This window comes from Pleurodeles waltl, chromosome 7, assembly GCF_031143425.1.
Source record: "Pleurodeles waltl isolate 20211129_DDA chromosome 7, aPleWal1.hap1.20221129, whole genome shotgun sequence".
Lineage (NCBI taxonomy): Eukaryota > Metazoa > Chordata > Amphibia > Caudata > Salamandridae > Pleurodeles > Pleurodeles waltl.
Window position 1 is genome coordinate 355,540,262 of NC_090446.1, and position 21,222 is coordinate 355,561,483.

The following is a 21,222-nucleotide window of genomic DNA, read 5'->3' on the forward strand; positions in this document are numbered from 1 at the left end:
TGAGTGGCCAGTGCCAGCGGTGACTTCAGAGACCCCTCCTGATAGGTGCTTACCTGGTTAGGTGACCAATCCCCCTTCCAGGGCTATTTGCGGTCTCTCCTCTGGGTGCTTCTTCTGATTCAGATTGCAAGACTCCAGCAGGAATCCTTTACATTATCTTCTACTGATGGATCAACCACTGACCACTCCAGGAACTCTACAAAACTGCTACAAAGAAGCTAAGATGACTTCTGCAACATTGTATCTTCAGCTCCTGCCAGCAACTGCAACAGTTTCCAGGTCGTGCATCCTCCAAGGACCGCCTGTCTTCAGCCTGCACCAGAAGAACCAAAAGAATCTCCTGTGGAGTGACAGAGTCACTTCTCTGCTTCAGCAGGCACCTCTCTGCAGCGATGACTGGTGGCTTGGGTACCCTCTCCAGATGACAGACGTGGAACCAACAACATGGATGGTGGACTAAAGTGACTCCGACAGTCCCAACGTCCAGCTGTCCAACCTTGGTTGAGATAAGAGCTTGCCTCCTCACGCAAGACACGGCATGACTTGCGGTTGCCAAGGCATGTGTGCGACCTTCCAAAAAGTTCTTTGTGCACAGCACTGCTTAGGCCCCCAGCACTCCATCCTGTGACGCACAGCTTCCTGAGTGGTTCTTCGGCGGCGTGGGAATTCTTTGTGTCATGTTGCACGGGCCTCCATTTGCACCTTCTTTGTGCCCGTGCTGTGGGACTCCTTTGCACGCTGTCTGGTCTTCTGTTTTTTTTTGGAGTTGCTGAGAGCCCCCCCCCCCCGTCTCCCTCTCCTGGGTAGAGGCCACCAGGTCCCTCCTAGTCCCGGGCAGTGCCATTTTCCGCGAACCCAGAGCTTTGCGTGTGCCAAGGCTTGTTGGCGGAATCAAGCAACTCAAATGACTGTATTCACCCATCTGGCGTGGGACATCTTCTGCACCAACCAGGAACCCGCATCTGTCTTCTTTGGTGCAATACTGACTTTGTCTTCTCACCGGTGGTTCTTCTTCTGCACCTTCATCCAGGTTAGCAGGGGCTCCTGTTCTCCCTGGACTCTTCAGTGCGTCTTGGACTTGGTCCCCTTCTTCCACAGGTCTTCAGGTTCAGGAATCCATCATTGGTGTCTTGCAGTCTCTTCTGGTTCTTGCATTATCTTCCATCACAACTTCTAGTGTGTCTTAGGAAACTTGCTGTGTTTTGCTCCTGCTTTCCTGGGCTCAGGAGTGGGTTCGATTACTTACTTTTGGCATTTTGTTACACTCCCAGCACCCCTCTACACACTACATTTGCCTAGGTGGGAAACTGACTTTCGCATTCCGCTATTTTAGTATATGGTTTGTGTTCCCCCAGGCCTATTGCAACCTATTGTGATTATCACTATTTGCACCTTTTCTTACTATGTACTTACCTGTTTTTGGTTACTAGTGTATATATTGTGTAATTTACCTAAATCCTAAGGGAGTATAGTCTCCAAAGTATTTTCGGCATTGTGTCACTAAAATAAAGTACCTTTGTTTTTGTAACACTGAGTATTGTCTTTCATGTGTGTGAGGACTGTGTGACTACAGTGGTATTGCAAGAGCTTTGCATTTCTCCTAGGTCAACCTTGGCTGCTCTGCCTACAGCTACCTCTAGATAGCCTGGCTTCTAGACTCTGACTACATTTCACTAATAAGGGTAACTGGACCTGGTATAAGGTGTAAGTACCTTTGGTACCCACTACAAACCAGGCCAGCCTCCTACAACGGGGCAAGGGACTTGGCAGTGATTTAAGACTCTTTCTAATGTCTGATGCTTCCAAAGTCCTCAAATCCTTCATAGTAATGTAAGTGTTGTATTTCGACCCCCTAATGGGCAAACAAATATCCATTGGTACTTCGTCAAGAATAAAGAGTCCATGTTGCCCTGTGTTGACTATAGTTTTGGAAAGAGTAGAGGCTGCTTACTCCCTTCTGCTGAATAGCGTTTGCACAGCAGAAATGTTCATATCCTTTTCTTTTTGTTTTCTTCATACACCTTAGTTGCATGTTTTCTTCTGTAGTTTTGTATTCTGTGCATGCCTTGTTTGTCTCTCTCCCTAGCATGTTGTTGTCCACGTACTAGTAGGCATAAGAAATGCTCAGTGATACATGAATACTGACTTGTGTCCTCTTTTTACGTCGAGCATAGCAGCGCGCCTGCGCTGCTTTTCCGACGTGTTAGTATCTATGTGGCCTTTTAACCACGCCCACGGCATACCCATCACTATCACTCATTCATAGGCTTGCCTTTCAAAAATCCTTTGTTATCATTGGTAAATGCTTTACGTTTGTCACTCCTTGGGGCAGTTTTGTTACCGCCTTGGCCGCCACCCCGTTACATGGATAACTGCACGTTTGCTGATATGTTTGAATGTGAGCGAACTTCTTTTTGTTTTTGTGTCCCTCCTTTGCGCTCACGATCATGGCAGCCCTTGCGCTTTGAATCAGCTTGCTTATGCCAACTGTTTTACTTTTCATTCTCAATTTATGTTGCAAGAAAAGTCTAGTTAGGAATTTACAATGCTAATAGCTCTAACTCGTTTTCAAAAGGCATTCTCATCATCCTGTGGTGGTTAACATTGTCCTGGTAAGTTTATGTAACCAGACACTCAGATTTCGCACATCTACATAAAGGACTTTGGATGAGTGGATTTTGGCTCTTCAGTCCCACACTAGCTTCTATGCCATACATTACACCTGTTTATTGTATACAGATGTTACCGGGTGTTGAACTTGGCATTTTCTGCAGTGTCACTCCCAAATGTTTTGCCTTGTTGGAATCCATTTTGTTGGCTTTTAGGACTCCACTGTTTACCATTTCTAACGAGTGATAAAGTGTTTATGCTCTCTCCCTTAAATGTGGTGAAATTGACTTACATGCAATTGGCAAACTTAATTTACTGGTAAAATCTGAGTAAAATGGTACTGCATGTACCCTGGGCATATAAACTAAATGCTGCTAGTGGACCTGACACACTGCATGTGCCACCCAATTCAGTAGCCTTTTAAACATGTCTCAAGCCTGCCATTGCAGCCTTTGTGTGCAGTCGTAAACTGCCATTTTTCACTTGACAAAATAAACCTTTAGCCAGGCCTAAACCTTCCTTTTTAATACATAAAAGTCACCCCTAGGGTATACTGTAAACAGCCCATAGGACAGGGTGCAGGGTACATAAAAAGCTGTACATGTACTGATAGTCAAAAACTCTTAAATTAATTTCTCACCACTTCAAGACCCGCCTCTCCCATAAAATAACAGCGGGTTACCTTATTACATTTAATAAGTGATAACTTTCAATTGAGAGTAGGTAGTAATATTGAGTTTGGTTTGTAAAGAACCCTCTTTGATGATAAAGTTGGATTTCAAGTCACAATTCTGAAAATGCCACTTTTAGAAAGTTGGCATTTCTGTGTCCTAACCATTTGGTTCCTACAGCCTGTATATTGGGTCACATGACGAGGTGTAACTGGCAGTTGGTCTTTGTGTATTACTCCCAGAAAGTGAGACAAATGGAGAATAGGTGATGGCAAGATGGGCCATCTCTGACTTGATAATGGGGGAAGGAGCTGTCACCTGTCACACTCGCACATCACAAAGGCTCTACTAGAGGCACTCACAAAGGGTTCTAACACTAGTCTTTTGTGACCCCAGACAAGTTGGGGCCAAGACTGAGAGACAGGAAATTCCAAATACCTTTGGGGTGAAACCCCCCCCCCAGAGGCTTCTCCTTCTTCAAAGTGGGCACCAGGTATAAATAATGGACTCAGACTCAACTCTTCAGTACTCCTCTGGACCTGTGGAAGACACAGGAGGACTGTTGTGCTGCTCTTCAAAAAGGACTGCTATTCTGCTGCCCTGCTGTCTGAGTGAAAGGACTGGGTCTGCATCGTGATCCCAGGACCACCAGAGTGACTCCAATAGCTAGTTGGCTGACCTCCAGATTAGAGTCTCAGGGACAGAAAAGGCTCCACCCACCATGAACCCAGCACCTGGACTCTGTCTGCTGTGAGTCTTGTTGCCCCCCCCAAATGGTGCCACACTAGTCCTGGACCCTTGGAAGCGGACCTGAAGGTGCTCTGCCAGGCCACCTATGGTCCTGTGAGCAGAAGCGGTGCAGTGTGATGCATCTTCTCGTAGCCACTTTCGAGCCATTGCAGCGTGACACATCCCTGGCGCAGGACTTCGTATTGCATCCTGCAGCTTTTTTTAATCTACCAATGCGTGAGGCATCCTCAACATTGGACTTTAAATCGCACACCCCTCCTCGACGGTAACCTTGAAGACAATTCAGGACTCATCACAGTCCTGCAGCGCCTCAGAACTGCTGCTGCATGACGCATCCTTGAAGTAGGATCTCGCAAAGCTCCGCAACCCATAATTTAAGGTACCTTGTTCAGCAGACCTATCTTGGTCCTTGTATCTGGCCAGCACTCCATCATGGTCAGCCTGAACTTGTGGCTTTTTCATGGTCTGGTGAGACCAGATAACCACAGTTGTTGGTGCTTTGTGCTTCTATTTTTACTTAAACTTTTGAAGTTTCAAATCTCTGGTTCTACTGATCAGATTTTTCTTGTTTTGGTGTCAAATGATTTATTAAATTTAATTCTATTTTCTTTAAAAATTTGTATGGGATTTTTCTTGTATAGTGTTTTCACTTTATTGCTGTTTGACGTACTGCATAAATACCTTACACATTGCCTTCAAGACAAGCCTGACTGTTTTTGTGCCAACTACCAGAGGGTTAAGCACAGGTTAATTTATGTTTACTTGTCACTTCATCCTGACAGAAACTGTGGCTGCTGCTTGAAGGGGGCTTCACCCCCTTCAGTCTGTGACCCAATTTCAAACAATGGTGTTTAGCTGTGAGGATTACGAATTCTGTTTGTGTAGTGCCCTACAGTGATTTGGTGTAACACAACATCCCAAATAAATAAGTTGATAGCTATTCAAGTTCTTTTAAATTCTCTTTGATTGGCTCTTTTGCTTTTTCCAAATCCACTCTCATTCTACCTGCCAGCCTGTGACCATGCCTATAGAAATTGAATTTGAGCTCCTCAACATGGAGAGATACACTATGGTTGAGCTCAGGCAGTTCTGTAAGACAAGGGGACTTCCAGTCAAGAAGGGCATCACGAGGTTGGAGCTTCAGAAAGCTTTGAGGGCCTGGTTGGAGGCTCACCAGTTGCTGGCAGCAACAGAGTGTAAGTAATGAGGAGGATGATATGAAAGAGCAGGAGCAGAGGCTGAATCAAGCCTCAAGATGCAGCACTCAGGAGAGGGGGTTGACTTGTCTTCTGAATGGCAACTCCCTGCCAGAGCAGAGAGTGTGTCTTCACAGGGTCTGACCCCAGAGGAGCTGGTGGACAGGAAGGCATAGATGGAGTTTCAGCTGCAGATGGCCAAATTCAAAATGGAGGAAAATGAACTGGCCTTAGAAAAAATGTCTCATGAGTCTGAGAGAGCTGGACATGGAATCTAGGCAAGCAAAGCTCAGTAAAATGGTGTCAGCATAACCACAGTGTCTGGGGTGGGGACAAAGCAGATCACATAAATAAAGATCTGGGGCCAGCCATGTGGTAGGAGGTGACATAGACAATTGGTTTTCTGCCTATGAGGTGTCCCTTAAGATGCACAGGTTCCCAGAACAGTTTTGGTGGGCCTCCCTCTGAAAACGCATGCCTATAGTGGGGAGGGATACCTTACCTACACTGGAGATGGGGGACCAGATAAAGTACATCCCAATCAAAACCATCCTTATCACCAAGTTTGGACTCATCCCAGAAAAGTACTGCATTAGGTTCAGGGATAGCCCAAAGATGAAAAAAAAAAACAGTCTTGGGTTGATTTTCCGGTTTACACCAGCAAGGCATTAAGTGGTTGGGTGTGGGGTAGCAAAGTTGATGATTTTTTGTGGGTTGGTACTGAGAGAGCATATAGTCAGTACATGGTTTGTGGAGCTGCACTTGGTTGACAGCAGGCTTACTGACCTCAGAGAACATGTGAAGGAGGAGGACCTCTGGATCAGGTCCAAAGTGTTCAAGAAGATACCTGGGAATGACCCCAAGAAGGGTGGTTCAGATTCTCCCCAGCAGAGTGAGGGGGACGCGCAGGAAGACACAGACAAATCCCAGAATAAAGAGGAGGAAAGGGTTCCCATGCCTCTTCTGAGAAATGGAGGGGGAGGGTGTCTGGTGATTGTGGCCCAGGGTGTCCCATTTCCAGTCTTGGTGCTTTGATTGTTCTCAATTAGGACACACGCAGCGGGCTCTGTCTGTCCAAAGAAAAAGCCCACTGTAGGGAATACTGCAGAAGTGGCCAATGTGGCCTTAGGAGGTAAGCATTACTCAGTGGCAGATCATAGAACATGCCCTTAGGTGTGAGATAGTCTCAGAGGGTGAACTTGTGATCACTGAGGATGGAAGTTATCACTTCCACCCGGTGAAGGTGAATGGGATCCTAGCCGCAGCTCTGAGGGATTCCTGACTCAGCTAGAGCATCGTAGTAAAAAGGCTGGTTTCTTCAGAGCAGTATGCCAGTCAGGTGTGTATGATACTCAGGCCCAGGGGCAGGACTTTTTCCTCACCATGACCCTGGTATCCCTGAAGTGGGGTGAGTAAGTGACCCAGAGGTGGGTCCTAGTTTTTCCCCCAGATGTCCATTGACTGCATACTAGGGAATGAGTTGTCCCCGTGTCAGAAGAGTTGGGAAGGACAGCTTCCCAGGGCTCTCTGATAGTTCTGTTTTCTGGGGGACCACTCCCAAACCGAGGGTATGGGAACCCCTGTCCCCCGTTCAGCCTCAGGGTACAGACCTTAGAGAGAAAAGCCAGTCTTAGGCTACCACCCAAGGACCTGTGGAAGATTGAGTGGAAGTAGATTGCCTAATACCCGGGGCTGTTGTCCCCCCATTTTGAGAAACCTCAGAAGTCATAGAGACCCTCAGGAGCATCGGGAACTTCATGCCAGTAACAAAACTGGAAAAGAGGCCAAGCTAATTTCTGTAGTTGGAGCTTTCAACTGGCAGTGGATGCTTTGGGCATGGCTCTTGATACTGACAGCTGTGAGTGGCCTGTGTTGGTTAGTGTCCTTATGGGCAGAGTTTTCCTTTGGTTGGGGAAAGAAGTCTGATCCAAGGTGCAGATTGGGCCACATCATTTTGATTGCCTTCGGTGGCACTATCTGCCTACTAGGATGTTTCTGTCAGCAAGTTAAGGTTAGGAACTGCACAGATGAGGAGAATGGTTCTCCATGGGTCAGTCCAGTGGTTCAGGAGAGTGTAGACAGAGGGATCCAAATGAGTTCAGGGAGGTGTAAAACTGACACGTTCCCCTGCATAAAAAGGATATCGTCCAAGTTCTGTCTCCTAGCCAGTGAATCCCAATCAAGGTATTGATTAGTCTACCCTGGCTTTTAGCTGAAGGGGGTGGTGTTGGACTTGGCCTCTTATGCAGGGATATGCCCAAACTTTTTGCCTTCACCCTCCTGTTGTCTCAACCCGTTTTTGTTGGCTTGTAGGATTCTGTGCATTTTACCACTGCTAACCAGTGCTAAAGTGTCACTTATGACCCAATTTCCAACACTGGGTAAACACGTTTTACAGTTCTTGTAGGACCGTGTTCGGTCAGTGGTATCTGTGAGACAGCTATCAAAACAAATCCTGTTGTATTCAGTGCAAAAGTATTTTAATAGAATAACGTGGATAACTGGTAGTCACTGCAGTTCAAACATTTTCTGGGAAATACCACTCAAACTTCTAATACCAAATATGAATAATGTTACATAGGTTTACCACTTGTGAAGCTTGGTGGTCAGGCTTATGAATTAATATACTAAGGAAAAATGTTGAATAGAAGAGTTACGATTGTTGTGATTAAGTGATCAGAGAGCACTACTATCTTAGGTTTCTGGCGTGATCCAAAACACAAGCCAATGAGGGTTTTGAGACGAGGGCATGCTTAGGTGGAGGTCACACAGTGTAGTGCTTGATTGGCTTTTTGATGTGGTTCTAATTAAGCTTTTTCCACCAATCAACATAAACTTGGTCCTAAAGCCAGGTCTGGTTAGGCAGTTACTTTCTACTATTTGACATTTTTTGCTTGCAACTGAGACATGAACTCATTCAAAGTAAGGTGAAGTGGATGCTTTGAGTTAGCCACGTCCATTTTGCCCTTGCTCAAGATCCTGTATCTGGAAGCATAATGCCTGGAGGACACCCATTCAACAAGTACTTCCTAAATCAATCAGGGGACCGCTATTTGTGGCGGGGTCTCCTATGAGCCTTTAGACCGTGAAACAGAGCAGGAAGCTACATTTAAGTTGATGTGTTATGAGTCAGGGGGAAATCATATGCACACGTGATTTCTTAGATTCACTAAAGGCAGAAGGAAATATGGTAGATAAGGACAGAATTATTCATGCAGGTGAATCATATGGGATTGCACAGCTAGAAAGCGACAGCCATTTCCTTAAATCTGCTACTTTGTCACAACCGTGCAGTATAGCAACACCACTATGTCACCCAATGCTCAGTAGTTCGAGATAGCAACATCATACACATGGATTAGATGCAGTTAAATTGATTGTGTACTGAGCTCTCGAGTTGAGAAAATTCTTGAGAGTGAAAACTAATAAGCACATGTGATGCTATCACATGAAGTGATGTCACATAAAATTTGACATCAGTTACAACATACTAAGTGACACAAGTAAAATAATAAAACTGTCAAAGTAAATGTGAAACTAAAAAAATAACACCAACACCTCACTTGGGTAAAATAATGGGTGACAAAAGTTGCAGAGAAGCACTGAGATGTGTCCAAAGCGTCTCTTCATAACAAATGAAGTGATATGTAAAAGGATTCATACTCAAATGTTTTCTAGGAAACTTTGATGTTCCATACAATGTACAGCTCCAAACAGAATCACGTTTACAAATCAGGTTCCAGGCATTCACGGGACATATCTAGCCTGCTTTGAAATATTCAAAAGCCTGCCAAACTCAGGTCTGCAGCAACAGTTCTGGAAAACGTTTGCCCAGAGTCCAAAGTAAAATCTGTTACAAAAACATAGTTATCTGAAATAGAGAACGCGAAAACAATCATGCATTCAGAGGCAAATTGACCTACCGCTTAAACCGGCAAAGACCATCTTCAAATTAAATATTGAGATACTTTAGAACAACAACACGTTGCTATCGAGCTGTCCGAGGAAAAATGCACTAAATTCTTACATTTTTCCACCATGCAAATCGATACCAAAAGAAGCAATCTCACTTTTTCCGCAGTTCAAATGCTGAACACTGTCCCAGAACGGTCATCACTTGCAGCTCCTTCGATTTTCAACAGCTAGGCGATCTCGTCAAAATAATCAAACGTACTACCCTGGCGACCCTTTACTTACAAACCTAAAAACAAAAATCTTCATCTTCCATCTCATTCCTAGCGCTCACCAATCAATGCCTCTTCGCAACAAGGCTCATATCCTTCCAGACTCAAGACAGGGCAAATTTCCCTTATCCTAAAAAGGCCAATAACAAACTGGAAATTATTGGCTATTATAGACCCATGGCGGGATTACGCTGGCTTGTCAAAGTCATTGAAAAAAGCAGTGGTGGCCCGTCCTTTAGGGCGGAGGGGCCACGCCCCCCCACCTTTTGCCCCTCATGAAGAGTGTCTGTCAGGCTGTACAAAGGCCAGCCTGACAGACACTCTTCATTTTCAGCTCAGACAGCCAGGAGTGAGCCATGCGCGATTTGCGCAGACTCCTGGCTGCCTGAGCTGAACGTTGCTGGGCTGAGGAGGTCACAGCTCCTATGGGCGTGACCTCCTCGACTCAGCAAAGGTGCCTCGAGGCCCTCCCCTGGGTGAAGAGGAAAGCGTCACCCATTGACACTCGCCCTGGGCGCTTCAGGTTTAAGCCCTGAAGCACCCAGGGCGAGTGTCAATCAGTGACACTTCGTCACAGAGTGGGGTGGGGTCAGCAGTCTCACTGACCCCATCCCACTCTGTGACGAGGCTGGGACTGCTGCCTTCCCTCATTGGCTGACCCATGGTCAGCCAATGGAAGGCAGAAGTCCCAACCCTCCTGGGACCTGGAGGCTGAAGGTAAGTGTGTGTGTGTGTGTGTGATGTTTTAAATTGAATGTTTGGTGCACGTTTGCATGTTTGAGTGTTATGAGTGTTGTTAATGGATGTACGGGCGTGCGTGCGTGTGTGTGTGAAAGAATGAGTGTGTGTGATCTTTTAAAATGAATGTTTGGTGCATGCCTGCATGTTTGAATATTATGAGTGTTAGTGGATGTGCGTGCGTGTGTGTGTGAAAGAATGTGTGTGTCTGATGTTTTTAAATTAATGGTTGGTGCATGCATGTTTGAATAGTATGAGTGTTATTAATGGATGTGCGTGCGTGCGTGTCTGTGTGTGAAAGAAAGAGTGTGTGTTTGTGTGTGCTTCCCAGCAGCCCCTCTCCCTCCTAAAGCTGCTGGACGCCACTGGAAAAAAGCATAGCTTTCCAATTAAATTCAAAGACAACAAGTCACTACTTTTGTCTATTCAATCAGGAATTAGGGCTGGCCACAGCGGAGAAACAGCAAAATTAAAAGTCTGTGTTACGTCCTTCGAATGCTGGGCATATAGAACACTTGCCTTTTAAATCACAATAAAATTACACGTATCAACGCAGTCCATCATAATACTCTTCTGAAAGCGCTTGAATACAGGATGGGCCTAAGACGTTCGGGCGAAGAGGGCTCAAGTCATCTTCAGACTTGAACTGGTAACCTGTGGCATTCCCCAAAGATCAATCAAGTCCCCATTACACTTCAACCTTTACGTGGACCGCTGGGCCAATTGTTAGAAAACAATTACATCAAACTCAATGGATATACAGATGACACACAACCCTACCTAAAACCACAACTTTCCTCATTCAACATCTCAACACTCAAGAGAAGCTTGATAGAAATCTACACCTGGGCCACCAACAACTCCCTGAAACTTAACCTACAGAAAACAGAATTTGTGCAACAAAAGGATTGACCCAACCGTAAGTGAAATGTTAACAGACTGTGACTTCACAACCTCTCCTATTGCTACTGCTCTGCCTTTTGCTTGAATGTTTTCTGGTTTGACGTTTTCCTATGTAAATATATCTCGCTTATGTAAAGTTCTCTCTACAATATTATGAAGTAAAGCACCACTACAGAAAACACATATAAACAAATAAACATCGGGTAGCCACCACTTTCCAGCATCCCTGTGTGGTGCATATTCATTTCCGCAACAATAAGGATAAAACTCTGCTTTGAGGAGAATGGACTAGACTTTAGAAAAATCAAAGTATTTCTGAAAAGGGAGAGCCTCTAAAAATCTGATTGGTTGTGGCAAATCTTTCACAAATCAGACACCTGACATACGAGGAACTGTGACTTGGGGCCTGATTCAGAGTTTGGCGGATGAGTTACAAATGTGACAGATATCCCGTCTGCTGTATTACGATTTCCATAGGATATTATGGAATCGTTGTACGGCGGACAGGATATCAATCATGTTTGTGATGTAGTAATCCCATCAGTCAAACTCTAAACCAAGCCTAAAGTCCACTCACCCTTTCAGTGGACAACTCTTTTTTATAAATCTTCAGATTTCCTTTTATGCTGGCACCTCAGCATTGAAATGTGGGTTATCAAACCATTGAAGGCCCAGAATGCTAAGTAGGCCATACTTACTGTTGTAGAGCAAATCTGTGATATCAAGCTCCAGAGAAGGGAATATTGTGGGGAACATCTTATACTTGTTCCCAAACCGCGGCATTTGTAACATCAGACAGAATGGGATCTGAAAAAACAAAAAGCACAGAAACAGGGCTTAAGAGTACAGCATTAATAGCCTCAGACTTTCAAAAGAACACCTGCACATGCTGAAACAAATTTCACCTTTTTATGGTGCTATAGCCTTTTGGATCAACAGGTATTTTATAAACATATATTATGACATAGAAAGCTTTGCTGGAACATTTTCATCCTTCGCAGAAATTAATGCCCAACGAGGTCAACGGATCTTTGGACCCTGCATAAGAATGTGGTCAAACCAAACAATAAAATGTCAATACTAACCAATGAAAGGACACAGTATAACCAATTTAGCCATACAAGTAAAACTCCATTCGGGAATAAGGTTAAGGAGTTTTATTACAAACTTAAGCTCAGAGCCATGTAGACAATTCTCACGACAAAGTTAGAAACATACCGAATCACCAAGGGTTGACAAAGGTGACAAAATAAATTCTAGTGAACTAACATCAAGAGACCTAGGCACTCAATAAATACAATACAGAACATAAGTAAAATAACCTGATGAATGGAAAACAAATATTGCTCAGATTTAGTAAACATCAAAGACGTTCAAATCATCAAAGTTCCATTTAGTTGGGCAGGGGAAACCCTACAGATTACCCAGTAAGGAAAATAACATGTGCGGGTCTGAACACATGCGGCCAAAAAGAAAAAAAAGCAAGAAGAATTTGGAAAAAGGTAATCTACAGGTTACTAACTAAAGTAGACAAACAGTAAGTAAGAGGTAAAGCATATCAGAAGCTTGATCAAGAGTCTTCCTCTTTGGGTTAGCGAGATATCTCTAAGTCTCAGCAAGGCATTTCAAAGGGGCAAGGGCAGAGAGGATAGTGCCTCTCAGAATTCAAGGGGCTCAGCATGCAACAAAGAATGGCAGGGAAAGTTCTGCTGAATCTACTCTGGGAAATCTGACCTGGATCTGATCTGAGTCCAGAGGTTCATCACTATTTTAAAGTTCATAAGGCAAAATGATATGTCAGTTTCTCAATCACCCTGACATTAATTTGGTAACAATCAATAGAAATCGATCATGCAACTCCAACTTGAAACATCAACATGGTTACCTAGGTCTGTCATGAGAATGGTGTTCATCTGTATACTTCCACGCAAAATTTAAACAAATGTTAATACTGTTAGTCCATAGTCCAGGATGTTCCACATCCAAGGACATTTCCTCACACTCTCAATGGGTAGAACAACAGAGATCTATTACCAAACTAGTCTTTTTAAGGGAACAAGGTCCAAAAGAAAAGTACATGTCAACAAGATGACTTGACATTTTCTGAACAGTCACAAATACAGGGCCTAACAGGTCTCACTTAGGCTAATGCAATTAATTAATATGGTACATTAATATGTTCAAATAAAACACATTTAATACCCAAGCTATGCATTTCAGCATTAATAAATTGTCATTCGCACTCATGTTACAGTAACTTTAAAGTGAAATGATTTTGTTAATACATTTCAGTCAATGGGATGCAGAACTGCATTTCTTTATTTTTGCACACATATGTAAAACATTTACAATAAGAAACTCAATATTATTTCAATACAAACTACAGGGAGTGCAGAATTATTAGGCAAATTGTATTTTTGAGGATTAATTTTATTATTGAACAACAACCATGTTCTCAATGAACCCAAAAAACTCATTGATATCAAAGCTGAATATTTTTGGAAGTAGTTTTTAGTTTGTTTTTAGTTTTAGCTATGTTAGGGGGATATCTGTGTGTGCAGGTGACTATTACTGTGCATAATTATTAGGCAACTTAACAAAAAAAAATATATACCCATTTCAATTATTTATTATTACCAGTGAAACCAATATAACATCTCAACATTCACAAATATACATTTCTGACATTCAAAAACAAAACAAAAACAAATCAGTGACCAATATAGCCACCTTTCTTTGCAAGGACACTCAAAAGCCTGCCATCCATGGATTCTGTCAGTGTTTTGATCTGTTCACCATCAACATTGCGTGCAGCAGCAACCACAGCCTCCCAGACACTGTTCAGAGAGGTGTACTGTTTTCCCTCCTTGTAAATCTCACATTTGATGATGGACCACAGGTTCTCAATGGGGTTCAGATCAGGTGAACAAGGAGGCCATGTCATTAGATTTCCTTCTTTTATACCCTTTCTTGCCAGCCACGCTGTGGAGTACTTGGACGCGTGTGATGGAGCATTGTCCTGCATGAAAACCATGTTTTTCTTGAAGGATGCAGACTTCTTCCTGTACCACTGCTTGAAGAAGGTGTCTTCCAGGAACTGGCAGTAGGACTGGGAGTTGAGCTTGACTCCATCCTCAACCCGAAAAGGCCCCACAAGCTCATCTTTGATGATACCAGCCCAAACCAGTACTCCACCTCCACCTTGCTGGCGTCTGAGTCGGACTGGAGCTCTCTGTCCTTTACCAATCCAGCCACGGGCCCATCCATCTGGCCCATCAAGACTCACTCTCATTTCATCAGTCCATAAAACCTTAGAAAAATCAGTCTTGAGATATTTCTTGGCCCAGTCTTGACGTTTCAGCTTGTGTGTCTTGTTCAGTGGTGGTCGTCTTTCAGCCTTTCTTACCTTGGCCATGTCTCTGAGTATTGCACACCTTGTGCTTTTGGGCACTCCAGTGATGTTGCAGCTCTGAAATATGGCCAAACTGGTGGCAAGTGGCATCGTGGCAGCTGCACGCTTGACTTTTCTCAGTTCATGGGCAGTTATTTTGCGCCTTGGTTTTTCCACACGCTTCTTGCGACCCTGTTGACTATTTTGAATGAAACGCTTGATTGTTCGATGATCACGCTTCAGAAGCTTTGCAATTTTAAGAGTGCTGCATCCCTCTGCAAGATATCTCACTATTTTTGACTTTTCTGAGCCTGTCAAGTCCTTCTTTTGACCCATTTTGCCAAAGGAAAGGAAGTTGCCTAATAATTATGCACACCTGATATAGGGTGTTGATGTCATTAGACCACACCCCTTCTCATTACAGAGATGCACATCACCTAATATGCTTAATTGGTAGTAGGCTTTCGAGCCTATACAGCTTGGAGTAAGACAACATGCATAAAGAGGATGATGTGGTCAAAATACTCATTTGCCTAATAATTCTGCACTCCCTGTATTAGTTTACACTCTAAAATATAACATAATTACAGATTAATCCTTCAATCATGTAATTTAATCTTGACACCATTTATGTCTCAGTGAGTAGTCTAAGACAGATGCACACACATAACTTTTCAGTGCATCACTCTACATTTAAACTATTAGTGCTTTAATTAATATGATGCATAAACTGTCACATATAGATGATCACTGAGACATGAGGCACAGTACTAACATTTCTGCTACATCAGTCTCCCTTCTGATGGCAAATAAAGCAATCACAAAATACTCTTGCTCTCATTTTCAATGAGACAGCTCTAAATTTTAGAGGTTGTTCCAGGTAAGGTCTTCTGGACTCCTCTAGCTGCTTAATGTTACTATGATATATGCTCCATCTGGTTTTCATCCTAATCTCCTCCTTTCTCCTTCTACTCTCTGCTATTTTCTTCTTAAGCTTCTTGTGCAACTTGTAAAGACCAACTGCAATTATGGCACACAAAGCCATAACCAATAAGGGTCTCAAAAGTATTTCAACTATCTCTTTCCCTAGATTTCCAAGCTACCTTTCAATCACTGTAAAACCATTACTGTTGCTGTTAACTCCCTCAGGTTCTGTCTCAAGTATCTCATGTTTGCAACTTATTTTCTTATTTTCCTACTATTATCAGGAATAAACTTATAGTATTGTTGGGCTTGCGACATTTCACAAACTCCACCTTCCTTTGTGAGAAGAATGTCTAACGCAAAACAATTTTGGCAAACCTTTGATATTACAACTATCTCTGTATCTATTAATAAAATGGCACCCTGTGATGTCTGTAGATAACGTATCTACTATTGTTGATAATTTCATTATTTTTATATCATTCCAAATAACACCTTCTGATTTAAATATGGCACCAAAAATATCTTCTACAATCTCTGAGGCACTAGCACCTCTCTTGATTCTGGTATTTGATTTCTCATCACAGACTGGATCATTAAAATGGTCCACATGATATATCTTTGGAAAAACGACTCCCAGGTAACGTACCATACCAGCCTTTCGGCAGCTTGCACTTGCCATTCGTTCCACAAATGACATAAATACCTGGTTTGATGGGGTCCTGTCCATTCAACATAAAAGTCCAAACACTCTTAAACAAAAACACATGTCTGCATTCATTAGTCACTACAAAATGTGTGTCAGTCTTTGATCTAGGTCTATATATACATAATTTCCCTATGTGTTGCCAATCTAAAGCAAGGGATCCTGACTTTCAGCTACTGAATGTATTTAATACTTTCCCCAATTTTGCAAAACTATTCCCTTTTCTATTTTAGTCTTCGTAGCACTTCCCCTTTCCTCAATTGTCCAATTAACTCCTTCTCTATGGGGCTAATACAGGTTAGATTATTCTTGTGGGCATAAATTGTACCAAATGTCAGGCTCTAAGAAACCTTCCACTGTGTCAATGTGTTTGTCTCTGCTATGTTGCACAAATGTTTCATGATCAGGACAATTGAAAACGCAAGGTCATAATTCAAGTAAAAATATTGATAATACTCCTGCTGATACAAAAGTGTTAATAACAGACTACAGGCAATTCCATAGGTAAGGGATAAACTATGGTAGGTGATTTTCCTCCCTTTGTTCATCAAGTGTTTTTTCATCAAGCGGCAATGAGATATCAAAGTTCGGCTTCACCGCAATTTTGAACTTAAGAATATTAAACTGTATTCAAATTTTTAAAGCAAAAGTCTGCCAGTCATTTGCAGAAAAATATATCCATTCAGATGCTGAGCATTTTGGCTTGGTACTCTCTTTCTCCTTGATCTCTAATTTACTTGACCCTCAGCATCACTGTCACTTTGACTTGGCTCTTCGGTCTCCTCAGCAATAGTAGAAGGCTTTTGTACAGCTGGCACTGTTTGCTCAATTGGACAATAGTCTCCTGGTACAGCTCTTTTGACTACAGCAATTGGTCCTTCGTCGGCATCTGAGCTCGCATGAGTCAAATGATTCTGTCTCAACCCTTCTGTACCAACCACTGTAGTTGACTCTCTCAGACCCCCCTCAGACTGTACTTGTGCTGTAGCAGCCACTTGACCAACCTGAACAGCTCGACTAACTTGATCCCTTTCGCTAACTGTAACCGACCCTTTTAGAACAGGTGTTGTATCATCTTGGGGACCTGGAACTTTGTGACTGTGGCTCGCATGTTCCCAGTTAGGGAGACCAGCACACTTCACACTGTGGTAGTCACCAAAACTACTTGATGAGGGTCTCTTCAACGCGGTTCCAAGCATATTTTTCTTACATGCTTTTTCACTGTTACTCAGTCGCCTAGACATAGGTCTTGGCAAAACTCCTTCTGCGGCTGTGCTATAGCTTCTCCAACCTGAACGAACCACGTCAGCCAGTCCTTTTCAATACTCCAGTACCAAGTCTTCTGTAATAATCACAAGTGCATCTGCAGGTACTGGTGGCAATCTCACGACCTTCCCCATGATAATTTTATGAGGGGACAACTCAGTCTTTCTGTCGGGCATCCTGCTCATACTCATCAAGACATGAGGCAATGCGTCTGGCCATTTCAAAGTGGTGGATGCACATACTCTCACCAGTCTAGCTTTCAGAGTGCCATTTACTTGCTTGATAAGTCCAGAAGCCTCAGGTCTGTAGCTGCAATGTATTATTTGCTCAACTTGTAATGCTGCACATTTTAGTTTCAGGGGCTCACTGTTGAATTGGGTTTCTTGGTCTGACTCTAGAGAAGTCAGGAAGCTGAATCTTGGTATCGGCTCCCTAAGTAAAAGCTTTGCTACTGTGAGACAATCTTTTCTCCTGGTCGGGAAGGCTTCAGCCCAACTAGAGAAAATACATGCATTGTGTAAGATGTATCTTGAATTCCAGCTGCATCCTGTTGAATGGTCCTCCTGATCTACCTATATGACTCAATGTAACAACTGTACATCTTCCTACATTCATCTGCTGGCATGTATGTGACACACATGTGGCACACAGCTTCTGCAATCACTGTGAAACTGGGGTTAAACCACATCTGTCTAAAGGTTCTGATCATTGCATCTCTACTTATATATATCTGTCCATGATAGTGTATAGCCATGGGTGGCAACAAACTATTTGGCAACACAGCTCTTCCATTTCTTGAAACCCAACTATTATCCTCATCTCTCTTGGCACATCCTGCTCTAACCCAACTTTGCTGCTTTTTTTCTGTCACTTCTTCCTGCAATCTTTTAACTTCCCCCCAAGTATCAACAGCAGTTAACAGGACATTTTAACTTGTCTCATCATATGTATCTTTTTCCACTCTCCATTAAAGGAAGTACAGCTTAGGGCACAATATTTCACAATCACATCAGCATCAGTATTACCTAAGGTTACATAGTCAGTAGATTTCTTATGAGCGGCACACCTGACAACAACGTTTGCAGGCAGCTGTAATGCATTCAACAAATTATAGGTCTTATCACCTTTGCGGACTTGTGGTCCAGGGGAAGTCATGAACCCTCTCTGGGACCAAAACTGTCTGAATTCCTGAACGACACCAAAACCATACTATCAGTGAAAATTGTCACTTTCAGCTGTTCAGAAACACAGGGCGCTTTGGTAAGAGGAACTAATTTGGCTACTTGGGCAGAAAAGACTCCTCAAAGCCAGGAGGCTTCAATCACCCCTGAGACTGTGCAAACTGCATAACAGCTCTCAGTGTAATATCCTTACCTCTTAAACAGGAGCCATCAACAAATATGACATAGTAATTCTCAGTTGGGGGACTGTCTTGAATGCCAGATCTTGGTTTGGTGCACAATTCACCCGATCAGACATGTCTTTGTGTGTCAGCCTCTGTAAAGGCTTGGCCAACAGGGAAAACGTTGGTATCCACTGGCAATACTAGCCAACCATTCCATTCCCAGAAATGTTTGGACTTCTTTCTGAGGGGCAGGGGGATTCATTTTCATGATTGCTAAGATTCTTTCTTGTGCCACTTTCTGCACAACTTTATTAATGTGGTGACCTAAGTACAGGATTTCTTTTTTTCAATACTGTAGTTTTGTTGGCGAACCTTATGTCCATTTCCTCCTAAATGATTTAAGAGAGCAATTGTGCCTCTCCTGAATGCCTCTCGAGTGTTTGATGACACAAGTAGGTCATCAATTTTCTGTTCTAAAGCTGAATGATAGGGCATTTTAAGTGACTCCAGATGCTTTTTCAAGATTTGAGTAAAAACTAATGGACTCTTGGTATACCCTTGTGGAATACAGCAGCATGCCAAAACACGACTGCCGAATTTAAAAGCGAAGAGGAATTGGCTTTCCTCATGCACTGGTATGCAGAAAAGGGCTTGGCACAAATCAATTACGGTGAAACATTTTGCTTCACATGGGATCTGGAATAAAATCACTGGAGGATCAGGTACCATGGGATAACATGGAACAACAATCTTGTTGGTTCTTCTCAGATCCTTGACTATGTTGTACTTTCCATTGAGCGTCTGCATTCCTATATTGAGAGAGTTACATGAACTTCTCATAATCTCTTTTGAGGATACCCTGTTCAATTAGGCAATTGGTCAGTGGAGTTCTTCCAGCAATTGTCTCAGGTGTCATGTTATAAGGGAGAGTTTTGGATACACTGCATTTGGCTTCACTGTTATTACTGTAGGCCCAACTCCTTTAATGAGTCTTGTTTCTTGTCCTGAAAAATCCCAAACATCAGGTATCACTTTGTCTTTTTTAACATCTCGACTAATCATTACATAGCTGCATTGGGTACAATGTGGCACTCGGGTACGGCTCCACAATTTAACAGAGCACATCTTCCTCATTTGTTTGGATTGCAATTCCTCAGATGTGCAGCTAATAGAACAATTTTGCTTACATAGTAGCTTACAGGAGATGAACACAGACCTCACATATTTTTACAGGGACAGATTCCATTATAGGGTTGGTCAACTATTCGTTTGCAACTTCTACAACTTGGATTCTCTTTCCTGAAAGGGGGAAATTCAATACCTCTGCTGTTCTGACAGTAGAACGTGTAGCCCCAGTGTCACCCAGAAATGACACATGATGATCCACTACATCTGCATTTACATATGGACCATGTTGATCTACTTCCAAGAAGGCACCTAGCATGCAATCCTCATCATCTGAGCTGTCTGGTTGAAGGATTTCTGAAAATTCCTCATCACTCAAGTCCCTGCTGTTGCACAACTTGCACACCACCAGTGTTCACCATCGTTTGTGGGCTTTGACTAGACTTCTTTGCAGCTTTCAATGGCATGATCGTAACCTTCTCTTTGAACTGTTTCTGCTTCAATTCCAATTCATCACTGCAGTATTTTGCATACCATAGGATATTGTCAATCAGTTTGTTCTGCCAACCGATCAAATGCTGCTGAATCATTTCACTTATGTCTTCTTTCAATCCTTGCACAAGTGTGATCACGAAATGACCCATATCTTTATCTTCTATTGTTTCTGTACCACTGAAATGCTTGAAAGCCTGCAACCATCTTCCATAATAGGCATGAATTGACTTCTTTGATTCCTGTGTTGTCCTGTCATTTCTCTGACAATCTGTATCTTTCTGAGACCCTTTGTTTTTCAAAAGTGCAATCACCTTGTAATACTTTTTTCATCATTTCTTCAGATGGTGCACCCGTTACAGGGCCTCTTGGGTGTTCACAGTGTGGCCAATCAACATTAACTTTACATTCAGTACTCACAAATCACTTGGAACCACAATGTCAAACAACATATTCAAATCCTCCCAAAGGCATTTTGAAAGTTTCATAAATCTTTGTGTCTGCTTGTACCATTCCACAGGCTTCTATCAATCTTGGGTAATCATTTGTGAATGACAAAATATCACTACTACTTCAGGGTACATAAACATAACCTCTACCTGGTATTTCTCTCATGGGCAGCATTTATACATAGTTCTCTGCTTGATTTGCTCCTGCTGGAGGCACATTTGGCTTTGCTTTCTTCTGATCTCTTTTCTTTGCCCATCTACCTTCCCACTTATCTATAGCTCCCCATTTCTGAATCTATATAATCAATTCTTTAATGTGCAATTTCATTCCGGGGGGATCTCATATTGACTATGTCCTTTGTGCTAAACTCTCATCTTTAGCTTCTCTTTAAGGGCTTTGATTTTTCCAAATCCACATCATATTTCTCAGCTACTTCAGCTAAACTTTCATAAGCATATCCTGCACGTTGTG

The 21,222-nt window shown here is 42.8% G+C and overlaps 1 protein-coding gene across 1 annotated transcript in view; it reads right to left on the reverse strand.

The window, feature by feature from the left end:
- The window catches only part of LOC138247253 (ubiquitin carboxyl-terminal hydrolase CYLD-like), a 357,524-nt gene that overhangs the window by 18,652 nt on the left and 317,650 nt on the right, over positions 1-21,222 (reverse strand). Inside the window, exon 8 of the mRNA XM_069201980.1 lies at positions 11,751-11,859. Within this exon, the coding sequence (XP_069058081.1) occupies positions 11,751-11,859 (109 nt within the window). The remainder of the gene's footprint in view (positions 1-11,750; positions 11,860-21,222) is intronic.